The 14,780-nt window shown below is 28.6% G+C and overlaps 1 protein-coding gene across 3 annotated transcripts in view; it reads left to right on the forward strand.

Moving 5' to 3' along the window:
* The window catches only part of LOC140443474 (proton-coupled amino acid transporter 1-like), a 322,463-nt gene that overhangs the window by 294,852 nt on the left and 12,831 nt on the right, over nucleotides 1-14,780 (forward strand). For all 3 annotated transcript variants that reach the window (XM_072534761.1, XM_072534762.1, XM_072534763.1), the window contains one exon: nucleotides 13,666-13,875. In XM_072534761.1, the coding sequence (XP_072390862.1) occupies nucleotides 13,666-13,875 (210 nt within the window). The remainder of the gene's footprint in view (nucleotides 1-13,665; nucleotides 13,876-14,780) is intronic.

A 14,780-nucleotide genomic window follows, 5' to 3' on the forward strand; every position in this document is an offset into this window, starting at 1 on the left:
TGCTTAAAAAATTCAATAGGAAGTTTGATTTTGCTACGGTATAGTCAATTGTGATCAATTTCGACTCCACTATATCAACAAGCTTTGTATTTTAGTTGGAATACTTACAGTTAAGATGTCTAAACCGTTGACTCTCGACGAGTTGGAAAGACTAGTATATAATGTATCTGATATACCTAAGTGATGTTGGAGAAATATCGAGTGATATAGAAGTTCAAAGTGAACATTCACTGCATGAATTAAATTTGCAAGACGAGGGAATAGATGACGAATGATTTATAGATAAAGATTGGGCTTACTTTCATGGACAAAATCGATACAAGTAGTCTAAGGTACATCCGGCAAGGTCAAGAACCCCAGCAGAAAATATTGTTATCCAATTAGCCAATACTAATAAGAATGGCACCTAAGATAGTAGGTTTTCGCCAATAGAGCTTTAAGAAGAACTTCGACAACGTAATTTAACATATGTAACAATTTTGTGAAAACTCAAAAAGGAAAGCCCTGCGCAATAAAACACGTAGAGTGAATTTGTCTTTATTTGAATTTACAAAAAAAAAATACTCTTGTATCATTTCTATTGAATAAAAATAAATACCACAATGCACTGGTCCGTGTAACAAATAAAGCGGAAATCATAAGCTTTTATAACTCTCTCAGGGAGCGGTTTAGGACTACAGTCTATTCCTGCAAACGAAGAACCCGTGGCTAGCCTTCTATTTTATTGCATATTGCATATCTTCTATTGCATGTTGTTAGTTTTAATAGCCATGTGTTGTTTCTATTTGCTAATCCCTTTTTGGAGATATCTGATTAAAAAACACTTATGTCATTAATTGAACCTGATTAGAGAACACATGAGGCACTACAAACCTCATATTGGGCTTGAAATCGATCAAAAAATTAAAAAAAAAAAACCGTTAAAAAATCCTAACGAACAGCCTACCAAAAGTCTACCAAAAATACAAAGATGCAAATAGTATTCCATAGTATGTATTCTTCTTCTTCCTCCCCAGCTTTTTCCTTTTCAGGGGTCGCTGTTCCTTACTCTTCGACAAAACCCATTTCTAACCATCACGTCTTCCTCACATGAACCTTTCTTAAGTCTTCTCCTAGGTTTTCTTCTACCTCTTCTTCCATCAACTTCTAACAAAAGCGCTATCCTTCGTCTCACATAGTTTTCATTTCTACGTCTGACATAACCAAACCATTGCAATCTTTGTTCTTGAATCTTTTTTGAGACTGTAATCACCCCGGTTCTTTCACTACTCAAATCGTTTCTGATCATGTTCCTTCTAGTCTTACCCAACATTCACCGAAACATTTTCATTTTAGCTACCTCCATCTTCTTTTCCTGGATCTTTTTTATAGGTCACACTTCACCGCCGTATACCTGCATAGGTCTCACCAGACTCTTGGTTATATTTCTTTTCAGCCCTCTTTCATTTTTCAAACAAAAAGTACCCCGCTTATTCGACTTCAGTTAAACCAACCAGCCTGTATTCTGTGGGCAATTTCTCGATCCAGTATTCTACTTTCCGTTATAGGAGCCAAGGTCTTTACATTCTCCTACTTGTCCTAGCTCTTTTTCAAGCATTTCTATATCTCCAACCATTCCACTTTCCCACAACCACATATACTCCGTTTCCACTTGCTAACCTTAAGTTCTTCCTCTTTAATAGCCCCTCTAAAACCCTCTTTTCTTCTACTAACATGATCAGCAAAGAGCATTAACCAAGGAGGCGCCTCCCTTACTTTCTCTGTCAGTACATCCATAACAAAATTAACCAGGTAATGACTCAGTAAAGTTCCTTGATGCAAATCAACCGTCACCGGAAAACTTTCGGTCAATCCGACAGTAGTCCTTACTTTGGTGTGCGCTTCCTACATATCCTTCACGAGCCTTACGTACTTCTCAGGAACCCATTTCTCTCACATACATCTTCGTAGCTATTGTCAACGCATAGAAGGCATAAACTAAATCTGTTCTTCTCCTATCGATGGCTTTAACCTTTGCTTCGTAGTTCTTTCCCAAATTTTCATTGTGTGCGACATTAACTTCATTCCTCTATAGTTCTTACAGTCCTGAATGTCCCTCTATCTTTATACAATGATACCATCACACTCTCTCTCCATGCATTGGGCATCAATTCTTCCTCATATATCCTACTCATCATTTGTTGCAAAATATCAACCCCTTCCTATAACCTTTTCATTCGCTCGAGTATTTCCAACTTTTCATACAGCTGCGCAGACGATATTTCCTTAGCAGCAGCTACAGCGCGCTTTTCTTCCCTCTTTGATACCTTGTATATATCCTTCTCCTCCTCTCTTTTATTATCCTCCTCCTTTTAGACTTATCATACCTCTTTATAGCCTCTTTCTTCTCTCTAACCATCTGTTGCACCTCATAGTTCCAACATCGTATTCCAAAGTATGTATAACATGTGGAAATAGGTGTTGTTCTAATCATTTAGTCAAAAAATTAAAAATTGTTGTATTTCATGCGGAGAAAATTAATTAGTTTGTTTGATTTTTGGTTCGATAGTTTGATGCCTCTCAGTTTTTTTCTTTTTAGATTTTGTAGTCCTTTTGTTTCATTTTAAGTAGTTTTATATAGTGTATCAACATATAATACGATTTTGTTGACTTAATCGTTGAAAATTATAGAAAAAAGAAATTATGGCTTCGATAGCACTGATAATACTTCACCAGAATGCATAACAATATGAAAGGTCTATTCTTAAATAATCTTAATAACGACCCATGTTTGTTGACCAATTTTAAAAAGGACTTTGCCTTCGAGCATAATCGATGAAGTTGATCTGATAATAGAAACTATAATAGGTACTATCTTTATTATCCAACAATTTCATTTCGCAGACAATTTAATTTTACTAGGTTTTTGTTGAAAAAGTTGTGGACTTTACCAACGATTGGTTAATGTCAAGAATAGGTGATACATTCCACTCATTCTGTTATATAATACGAAATGAATATATATGTTTATGACGTAATTGTATTTACTACAGATTCGCAATAATTATTTTATACATTGTAATAAACTTTTAATTTTGCGTTTAATGAGATTTAAGTCAATGCTAACTAAGACCATTAACGTATTTTGTGTTTATTGCATGTTCGACATTCCATGACCGCCTATTTACTTCAAAAAGAGACCAGCAAGTTAATTTTCGTATTTTTTTAAGAAAATAAATATAGAGGTGTTAACTATTAAGAACTGTTTACATTATAAATATTATTCTCATTAGCAAACTACATACAGCAGTGGATGTAGTTTGCTAATAAAGTTTCATTTTCCACTTCGGAAATCGTTCTCAAAATATTATAAACATTAATAAATTAAACAATTTTTGTTTTTTGTTACTTGGTGAAAAATTCTTCTAATTTAATTTTATCTGACTCATTTATATATACAATTCAGAAATATATTATATATTTTAAAGTAAAGGACTTTAAAATGATATTTCCAATATTGCTGAGTTGCGTTCTTGGGACGACTTTATTGTAAGATTGTTTATTTGATTACATGAAATCAAGTTTAGCTGAAGAATATCCGTTAGAAAAAATCATTGCATGTGATTCGTCTATAAAAAGACAGCCACATGCCATGATGACAGTGAAATTCTCCTGTTAGTGATTCCATAGAAAATCATAAGGATAAAACCAGGAAAAACCTTATAATACTATCCGGACATGGTAAGTATTTGGTCTTAAACATAGTTTACTCTCAATAAACACCAAATTCTGATATTGCATGTAGGTTATTTAAAAAACATAAATGATGTATCCTCGATATGTAACTGACTTACCAATAGTGGTATTTTCCTTTTATTAACTTCCTCTTTTAATATGGCTAACCAGATCCCACTGCATTTTGTCGAGGAATTTGCGACACAATTGGTCCCATTTAGCATAATTTAAGCCACTTTTTCTCTTTTTACCATCTGTTTCTTTTAGGACTATACTTGAATCGTTCCATTGAACCCTATATGTGTCATTTTTCCATTATTTATATTTACATATTAATCTTATATTAAAAATAGAGAATTCGATAAATTTCAATTTTCCTGATAGCGGGAATAGAGCGCCTTAAGATGGCCTGTTCCAATTGGCCCATTTTTGGGTTTTGTTACTATTTTTTGTGGCATGCACTTTTTGTTAGTGTTTTATTAGTGTTTTATTAATTTCTTTTTTTGTAGCCGAAGCCGTTTTTTGCGTTTTTTGTAGATTTTTTTAGGGCTATCTGAAACATATAAAATCAACATTATTAAATACACTGCCATGCCAAAAGGGAGCACGTTTCCTTTTTTGGATAGAGCTACGATTATCTAGACTTTATTTTATGTTCGTTAATGTTTGCTGTTTAGGTTTTCTGTGTTTCCATCTATGGTGTCACAGGTTGAATTTCTTTATTAGGTACGTGCCGGTATTTTTTGTTAATTATGTCTTGGGATTATTAATTTTTATCGCTTCGAATACGTATAAGAGTTTAAAAGACTCTTGTTTTTTAAAGACCTTTTTCGTAATAAATTATGTTTGGGGCTATAGCGTTCCATAAATGAATATGTTTTTTTAAAACATTTCATTAACGTATTAATCACGCATAATCCCCCTTAAAATTTTATTGGTTTTTAGTTAAGGCGTAACTATTTTCTCATGGGAACAAATATTTCGAGCCAAACGACACATCCCCTTTCCAAAAATTAATTAGCTGAGGTCGAATTTATAAAAAGCCAGTATCCGATTCTAGTTTTCAGTTCTCAGTTATTATTATTTGTATCCATATACATTCAGACGTGCATATTTGTAGTTTAGTTAGGATTGAGAAACACATAATTTTGTGAGTTCGACTGAATTCACTGCTTGCCGTTAGTATTCACAAACAACCTCCTTTTGTCATGTCGAGGCCAACCGTCCTTAGATCGTATTTCTACATCTAGAGGGCCACCTGCTTTTCTCCAGACCTTCTCCCCTGTCTTTAAAGGTTAATTAACTGTTGTGAGTGAAATATTTTATAGCAATATTGTTTGTTTTTGCTGTTAGGGACAGTATGTTTTATTATTTTTTGTTGAGCGTTTATTTTTAGTTTTTTTCTTTTGAGTATGTTACTAAATGTAATATTATCATTTTGTTACGTTTATTTTAGAATAAAACTGGATAATGACCAATGGAATTCGTTTAGATTGCAGTCAAATATACATTTGCAATACACATTCAATTAAAGTAATTTGCATATTAATTTTGTTTAAATTATTAAAGACTGCCATCTGTTTTAAAGTATAAGATTATTGATCACTATATGATGATAATATGATAATAATTTTATTGTTTATTGTTATGTTTATTTTATTTTTGGTTAGAAGGTTTTGTTTTATGTTAGAAACGATATAAATCCTTAAGTATGTTATTGAATATATAATCTTTTCTTACAGCTTATGGTTAAATATGTTGATTAACATGATTTTTGTTGATAATTTGCTGATATGTTTTCTGACGTGGGTTTTTCTGATGTTTTTGGAAGAAATGTTTGTTTAGTCTATTTATTTTTTGAGTTCCTTTATAAGTTTTAGTTTAAAATTTATAACTGCCCATTTTGTTTTACAGTTTAGCTGTATTCAGTGTCTTGTTTTTCATTGTCAAACTGTTAGATTTTGTGATATAATTAATTTCTCTCGTTTATCTATCCATTATCTCAAAATACAAACATTAGTTTGTATTTTAAAAACGATTTCCGAAGTGGAAATTGAAACGTCAATAAACGTAATTTACCCTTTAATTGTGGCTTATTACCATTTAAATAGTTATTATTCACTCTTTAATATAAACCAAGCACAGTTTATTGGTTTGTAGTGTCACTAAATCTTTGTTATTTCTTTTCCTTGTAACAAAATGATCTGAATGAAACTAAGTTTGCTTATTTTTATAATCTAGTGTGAAAAATTTAAATTGTTAAAATAAAAGACACATTTTTTTGAGAATTCCATTTTAGCACTTGAGTTATTTTTTTATTGTTATTATTTTTATTGTCACAGCATCTTTATACTATACAGTACTGAATATAAATATAAAAATATTTATTATACTGATTCCGCTGATGCAAAGTAAAATTTTCATTATGCTGATTTCTCTGCAGATGTGTTTTTATTTAGTTTTTGATACACACCAAAGAACAATAATAATTAAACACGACCTTTCACGGAGACCACTTCGCTTAATGCAGCTCATTGAAAAAATCTACATGACTGTATGAAAACAATACTCCATTGATAAATTATTTAACTACTGGTAATAACTATTTGCTCTAATGCACTCAAAGGTTTCCCATTGTACATGTGTGCGATGTACTATCAACAATGATTGGTAGTACATAAATCTCTCTATATTATTTACATAGACAACTTTTTGTTTAAGTGTAAGTTTAACAAATAATAAAAGTCAATGTAAAAAAAAATCTGTATTATGCACATGTGAATATCGATGCGGATATCTTATATATATATATATATATATATATATATATATATATATATATATATATATATATATATATATATATTGAAATGATATTGTTTAAAAAAATTAATTTATAAGTTATATACTACATAATATTAGATATAAAAAAGTATTTGATTATTTTAAATAAGTTATATACTAGAGAATTTAATAAAAATATATTTATGTGAGGGCAGATTTAATAAATTAGCATATAATAAGTGTAAAAAGTTGTATTTTAATGTTGTAAATATATTTAAGTGAGCCATGTGCATAGGCAACCAACTATACAGTAAATTGACAGATAGAAATTAATCATAATACGAATATAAGTATGGTTATAATAATAATGTTAGTTTAAAATGTTTAATTTATATATATTTAATGATTTAAATGTTTATTCTGATCTGAAAAGCCTAAATGTCAACAAAATTATCAATGGAACATTAACGAATTCTCCAGAGTGCAGAGTGTGACCATTGTTTACGGTCGAATATTCTGGAATAATGATTATGTCGGTGGATGGAACAGATATTTTTTCGAGAACATCCATATCAAAGAAATAGAACAAATTGGAACATGATCTCTTACCAGATGGTTCTAGAATATCCAAAAAGATATAAATACTCGTGATTTGGATTCAAGATGGCAGTTTTTAGTCAGAAGTCAGGCCAGTTCATTATGAAAGTTAGTAGACACATTTAGTTAGTGTAGTAAATTGTTCAGAATTTTCAAGAAGTCAGTCAGAAAAGTTTAGTAAGAAATATGAAAGTTAGTTGGAGTTAGTGAATCAAGTACAAATAGTCCAATTGTTTAATATAATTAAAAAAGGTATATTGGAAGAAATTAAATTATGTTATGGTTGAAGATTAGTATAAATCAACTTATAATAATTGGATATTGGTATATTGAAAAGAAGAATAAATATAAATGCTGTTTGCTGGTTTGCTTGGTGGTATATAAATGCTGGTGAAGAAAAATATATCTTAAATTGGTAGAAGCTGATAATTGGAAAAAGAAATTTCGCTAAAACAAGGATAACCGAAGTACGAAGACATTCAGTGGTGATTAGAATATATATAGTGGAAAACAGTTCATTTAGGCATTCAGTGAAAGAAAGGTACAAAATTTTGTTAATATAATTTAGTTAGTGTTATAACAATTTCAATTTTGAAGATAGTTTGTTTAAATTTAACATTGTCTATAGAATTTAATTAGTTTTATAAGAACATCAATTTAAAGATAGTTTATTTTAAATTTACATTGGCTAGGTTAGATATATATGTGTGTTTCATAATAGTTATAATAAAGATAATTTAAAAAAGTACTTACAAGCTAATTCTTTGAGAACCGCGATAAAAACCCTATATATTATATTATTAAAAATACTCATTGCTCATCATTCAAACAAAACAACACATCATAACAATTTGGCACCCAACGCGGTGGCTCTCTATTTAAAAGAATTAGTTTGGGAAGATAAGTGCTCTCATATAATTAAATTAATTATCAGTAGAAAGAAAAAATTATAGATTTTATTTTTAATTATATTTGAACAAGTAAAGTCTCAAAATGTCTCAAGGAAAGAAAGGTACAAGAAGCAAAAAGAATGAAGAAGATGTGGAAGTAGAAACACAACCTATACAAGAGGAGAGTTTAGTTCAAGTTCCACAAGATACTGCAGAAATGAATCCAGAAAGAGAGGAAAACGTCAATATGGCAGCTTTGATGTCATTAATGATGCAGATGAACAAGACAATAGAAGAGAATTCAAAAGAAGTCAAAGAAGACATGAAAAAAATGGAACAGAAAATGGAAGAGAATACGAAGAAAATGGAAGAGAATACGAAAAAAATGGAAGAGAACACGAAAAAAATGGAAGAGAATTATAGAAAATTAGAAAAGAAAATAGAAGATAATAATAATAAAATTGTAAAGCAAATAGAAAAACAAATGGATAAAAAACTTGAAGCTGCAGAGAAAAAAGTAGCAAATGAAATAAAAATTATACGGAATGACTACAAGAAAAGGATAGAAAATGAGAGGACAGAAGTAAAGAGGATTATTCAAGATAATAAGATAGATATAGAACAGAAAATAGAGTTACAGAAATGTAACTTAGAAGTAAAAATTAACGAAGACAGGAGAAACACAGAAGAAAAATTAGACGATATACAACAAAATATCCAAATAAATAGTAATCAAATAAGAAATGTGGAACAGAGAATAGATGATATTTTACAAATGAGAGACATAGGGAGACCTTACTTAAATTTAACAAATGAGACTGGGATTAAATTCTCTGGTAATATAAAAAAATTGCATCCTAGAGTATACATACATAGTTTAAAACATAAATTAAGATTGGTGAATAATATTAATGATATTAAAGATTATATTAGAGTGACATTAAATGACAATGCAGCAACTTGGTTTGCTAGTATTGAGAATGATTTAGATAATTTTCAAACATTTGAAAATAAATTTTTAAATTATTATTGGGGTGAATTAGAGCAAGCCAAGTTTAGAGAAATTCTATATTTTGGAAAGTATAATCAAAATTTAAAATCAAATATGGTAGATTATGCATTGAAATTGATAACAGTTGCAAAATATTTAGAACCACCACTTAGAGAGGATGAAACAGTCTTAAATGTATCTAGACATTTTGATGCTGATGTTGTGCAAACCGTAACTGTACAAAATATTCAAACAATAGATAGTTTTATTAATTTTATTCAAAGAATACAAAGAGGCAATATGACAAGTAATAATAACAACAGAAAAAACAACAATAACTTTCAATATAATAAAAATGATAATCAACAATATAGACAATCATATAACAATAATACTAGGTATGGTGATAGTTTACAAAATTTTAATAATACTAACAGTAATCCAAATAGACAGAACTTTAATAATAATACTAGTTATAATAGACAAAATTTTAATAATAATACTAATTATAATAGACAAAATTTTAATAACAATACTAATTATAATAGACAAGACTTTAACAATAGAAGAAATACAGAGCGGCCTAACTATAACAGACAGGTAAATTGTGTACGAAGGAATAGGAGCTGCGAAGACAGGGAACGAAATAGTACAAGGCAAGAAAATGTGAGTAGAAGTTATAGTAGGGAAAGACATAGGACATCAGATCCAAGTGGTCAGATACAATCTGACAATTCTAATAATCAAAATTTTGTTCAGTAAACTTTCTGAATTACAAGTTAGGCCATTGCTATTATGAAAAACCTTCTGAATTTATTTCTTTAGATGAAGATAAAATTATTGAATCTATTAATTTAATTTATATAAATGCTTTGGCCAAAAATAAAATGATTAAAATTATGATAGATACTGGTTCAGAAAGTACTTTAGTCTCGGAGAATTTTATTTTTAATACATTAAAACTATCAGATATAATAAAGATTCCAAAAATTAAAATTATTGGTGCAAATAATAAGAAGTTGGGAGAAATTGATAAACTAGCCAATTTTAAAATTAATATTCTTAATAAAGAAATTAATATGCAAGGATTTATTGTCAAGGATTTATGTGTTGATATATTAATGGGAAATGATGAATTGGAAAAGAAGAAAGTAAAGATAGATTTTGAAGAAAAAATGGTAACTTTGGAAGGGCAAATAATTAAATTTATGCAGAAAGATGAGGTGGAAGAAGGAATAAGAGTTGATAGGATATTATTAAAAGAAAATAATGATGTTTATGAAGAAGAAATGTATTTTGATGATAGGGAAATGTCCCAAAAGAATGTAAAGAATAATTATTGTAGTGAATATTTAAGGAATGGAAATTTTAAGCAGATGGATGCCTACGAGGTGGAGTGCGTAAAATTGGAAGCAAGGAATAATGAGTACATAATGAAGAATAATTTTATTTGTAAAGAAGATGTGATAAAAGTTAATTGCCCTGAAGAATATAAATCAATAGTCATTTCCATATTGCAGCAACACAAGGGACTTGTCAATAAAGAAAATAGAATTGCACAAAATTATATACATAGTATAAAAGTTAAAGAAGAAAAAGATTTTAAAACAAAATCATACCCAATACCAAATAAATACAGAGAAGAAGTAAACAAAACAATTAATAATGTGTTAGAAGATGGAATACTAGGAAGAATTACAGAAATGTCATTTTTCACTAAAATCGATTTACAGCATAGTTTTTGGTTAATACCTATAGAAAGAAAAAGTAGACAGTATACAGGATTTCAGATAGATGGAGTAGTATATCAATTCAAAGTAGTACCATTTGGACTTCAATCATCTTGCAGTGCTCTATGTAGATGTCTTCATGATATTTTGGATCAATATGAACATTTTGTAATTCACTACATTGGTGATATATTAATTTTTTCTAAAACGGCTGAAGATCATGAGAAATACCTAAAATTATAATAAACAGATTAGATGAAGTTGGACTAAAAATAAATCAAGAAAAATGTACATTTTTTCAAAAAGAAGTAATATATTATAAACTTAACACTAATTATAAAAACACTAACAGCTTACTGATATATCCATTTTATTCAATAGACTTGATTTGTTAAATAGATGGTAGATTTCATTATTTTGAATCAATTTGACATTATACTTGTTGTCTTGTACATATGGAAATTATTTTGTACCCTAAAAATCATAATTTGGGGTTAGATACTAAATAGATTCTATAAATAATTTGCTAAAAATGTCTTTCTAATATAATAAAGTGTAAAACTTACCAATTTATATGGATGAAAGCCTTTTGAATGGAAATAATTCCTAGATTTGTATCCTAACATCCATTGTAAAATGTAAACACACAACACAAAAACTTCCATTTGACATGACAGTTTGACATAGACAGGGAACAGGGATGTATCTAATAGAACACATTTTAAATAAAAAAAAATTGAATTATTAATTTATTAAATTTAATAAGGTATGAGAAAATTAATATTTAAAAAAATAATAAGTAAATTATTCATTTTAAATATTATTTTGGGGTATTGATACGATTGGGGTTTATAGAAAATAATTTATAAGTTATATACTACATAATATTATATATTAAAAGTATTTGGCTATTTTAATAAGGTATATACTAGAAAATTTTATAAAAATATATTTATGTGAGGGCATTTTTAATAAATTAGCATATAATAATTGTAAAAAGTTGTATTTTAATGTTGTAAATATATTTAAGTGAGCCATGTGCATAGGCAACCAACTATACATGTGAATGATAGACAGATATACTTACTCTTCAAGTGACATTTTAAATAATTAGGAATATAAAGTGGGGTTATAATAATAATGTTAGTTTAAAATGTTTAATTTATATATATATATATATATATATATATATATATATATATATATATATATATATATATATATATATATATATATATTACTGATTTAAGTGTTTATTCTGATCTGAAAAGCCTAAATGTCAACAAAATTATCAATAGAACATGAACGAATTCTCCAGAATGCAGAATTTGACCTTTGTTTATGTTGGAACATTCTGGAATAATGATTATGTCGGTGGATCGAACAGATCCTTTTTTCGAGAACATCCATATAGAAGAAATAGAACTAAATCGAACATGATTTCTTACCAGATGGTTCTGGAAGATTGAAAAGATATAAATACCCGGTGATTTGGTTTCAAGATGGCCAGTTTATTATGAAAGTTAGTAGAAGATAGACTCATTTAGTTAGTGAAGTCAATTGTTCAGAATTTTCAAGTCAGTCAATCAGTTACAAATAGTCTAATTGTTTAATATAGTGAGTTAAATGAAGATTAAAAATTATGCATATATTTTAATGCACATTTATAATTATACACAAATAATTATTGAAGATTATAAAAGTATATTAGAAGAATATTGGATGGATATTGGAAGGAATTAAAATTATATTATGATTGGAGATTAGTATAAATCAACTTATAATAATTGGATATTGGTATATTGAAAAGAAGAATAAATATAAATGCTGTTTGCTGGTTTGCTTGGTGGTTTATAAATGCTGGTGAAGAAAAATATATCTTAAATTGGTAGAAGCTGATAATTGGAAAAAGTAATTTCACAAAAAACAAGGATAACCGAAGTACGAAGACATTCAGTGGTGATTAGAATCTATATAGTGGAAAACAGTTCATTTAGGCATTCAGTGAAAGAAAGGTACAAAATTTTGTTAATATAATTTAGTTAGTGTCATAACAATTTCAATTTTGAAGATAGTTTGTTTAAATTTTACATTGTCTATAGAATTTAATTAGTTTCATAGGAATTTCAATTTAAAGATAGTTTATTTTAAATTTACATTGGCTAGGTTAGATATATATATGTGTGTTTCATAATAGTTATAATAAAGATAATTTAAAAAAGTACTTACAAACTAATTCTTTGAGAACGCGATAAAAACCCTATATATTATATTATTAAAAATACTCATTGCTCATCATTCAAACAAACAACACATCATAACAATATATATATATATATATATATATATATATATATATATATATTTATATACATATATTGACAGTAAAGATGTGAGTTCGCGTATTGTGCGCCTCTGTATATTCGCTTATACGCATTTCATCTTAAAAGGAATCGTCGGAGCGACTATTTACAGAAGCTCTGAACGTGAAAACGATCTTTCCTGTCGAAAAGTAAGTCCTGTGTAAATATTCGCTCCGAAGATTCCTTTTAATATGAAATACGTATAAGCGAATATACAGAGGCACTATATGTGAAATGAAATCTTAACTGTCTTTTCTTTTATTTCGATATACTCATTATACCAATTTGCCAAGGAGTTTTGCTTAGTTGAGGAGATATTGGAATGCAATTTTAGTTTACATCTTTGTCAACGAAATATATATCACTAATATCAAGTATTTCTTATATATATATATATATATATATATATATATATATATATATATATATATATATATATATATATATATATATATATATATATCCCCTTAATATATACCCATAAAAATGTGTAGCCTGTCAAAATATGAAACTTTTCCATGCAAAAATAATTTTAAATATAGAAAGTTTATATATTTCTTTGTGCTATTTATTAAAATTAGTATATATTTTTTTAGTTAAATGCTGCTAGAGCTTTACAAGAGAGGCATCAAGTCAAGCAGTCGCCGGATTTCGCGGAAACGGTTGAATTATGCTTTGAAAAAGGTCCACCTAAATTGGCCAGACTATCTGTGTTTGCAAGAAAATTAGTAAATACTTTCTTGTGCATTACACAACTTGGATTTTGCTGTGTATATTTTGTATTTATTTCTGATAATATCAAACAGGTAAGTTATTTTATATTATTTACATGATATGCGCTAAATTAAAGGAAAGTCGCGTCGAGTGACAAAAGTGTGAAAATTTCCATATTGTTTTTTCCAATAAACTCCCAAAAATATTCAAAATTTTGATTACAACGCAACAAAAAATCTTTGAGCTATGGACTACTGAATAATATATTGGCTCATATGAAATGAACGGTCAAACAGACCTAGTTTGTTGCCAATTGCTACCAAACAATTTCTGAAATAGTTTCAGAAGCCATCATCGATCCATAATTACTTGCTAAGAGACGCAAAATTGTGACGTACAAGTAACATTGTAGCTTATCTCAAATACTGTACAAGTTATTTAGATAATGTGACAGTAAATGAGAACCAAGGAATGTGAGAAATATGAGAATCTTTAAAAGGAAGTATCGACAGAATATCTCAAAAAAATAAATTCTAGTAAAACTTCTACCTGAAAAATGTTTAACATAATAGTGGTTTTCCATATAAAATACAGGTTCAGAAAAAGTTTAATATTATAGACCTGCATGCATCGTTGTATACAATACTTTATTTTTAGCAGCACAAAAACCCGTATTTCTTTTGAATCTGTAGTTTTTGGGCCAAATGCCACGTCCATGTGAATGAATTTATCCAGTATCAGATAAATCGGTTTTCTTGATTTAAAAAAAATAAAATCATAGATGATGTCTGGTCCCTTCGTGATGGCCGAATAAAAAATGGGTGCGCAGTTTCAGGTAACGGCGTATTTTGACATTCTGTCATGCTAGAGACTTCAAATTGAATCCCCAATGGTTGCAACATGATGGGGCTACATCTCACATCATAAAGTCATCTTTAGAACTGCTTAAAAAAATTAGAGGACGCGTAATTTCCCATAACAGATCTTTCTCTACCTT

The sequence above is a fragment of the Diabrotica undecimpunctata genome, chromosome 6, assembly GCF_040954645.1.
Source record: "Diabrotica undecimpunctata isolate CICGRU chromosome 6, icDiaUnde3, whole genome shotgun sequence".
Lineage (NCBI taxonomy): Eukaryota > Metazoa > Arthropoda > Insecta > Coleoptera > Chrysomelidae > Diabrotica > Diabrotica undecimpunctata.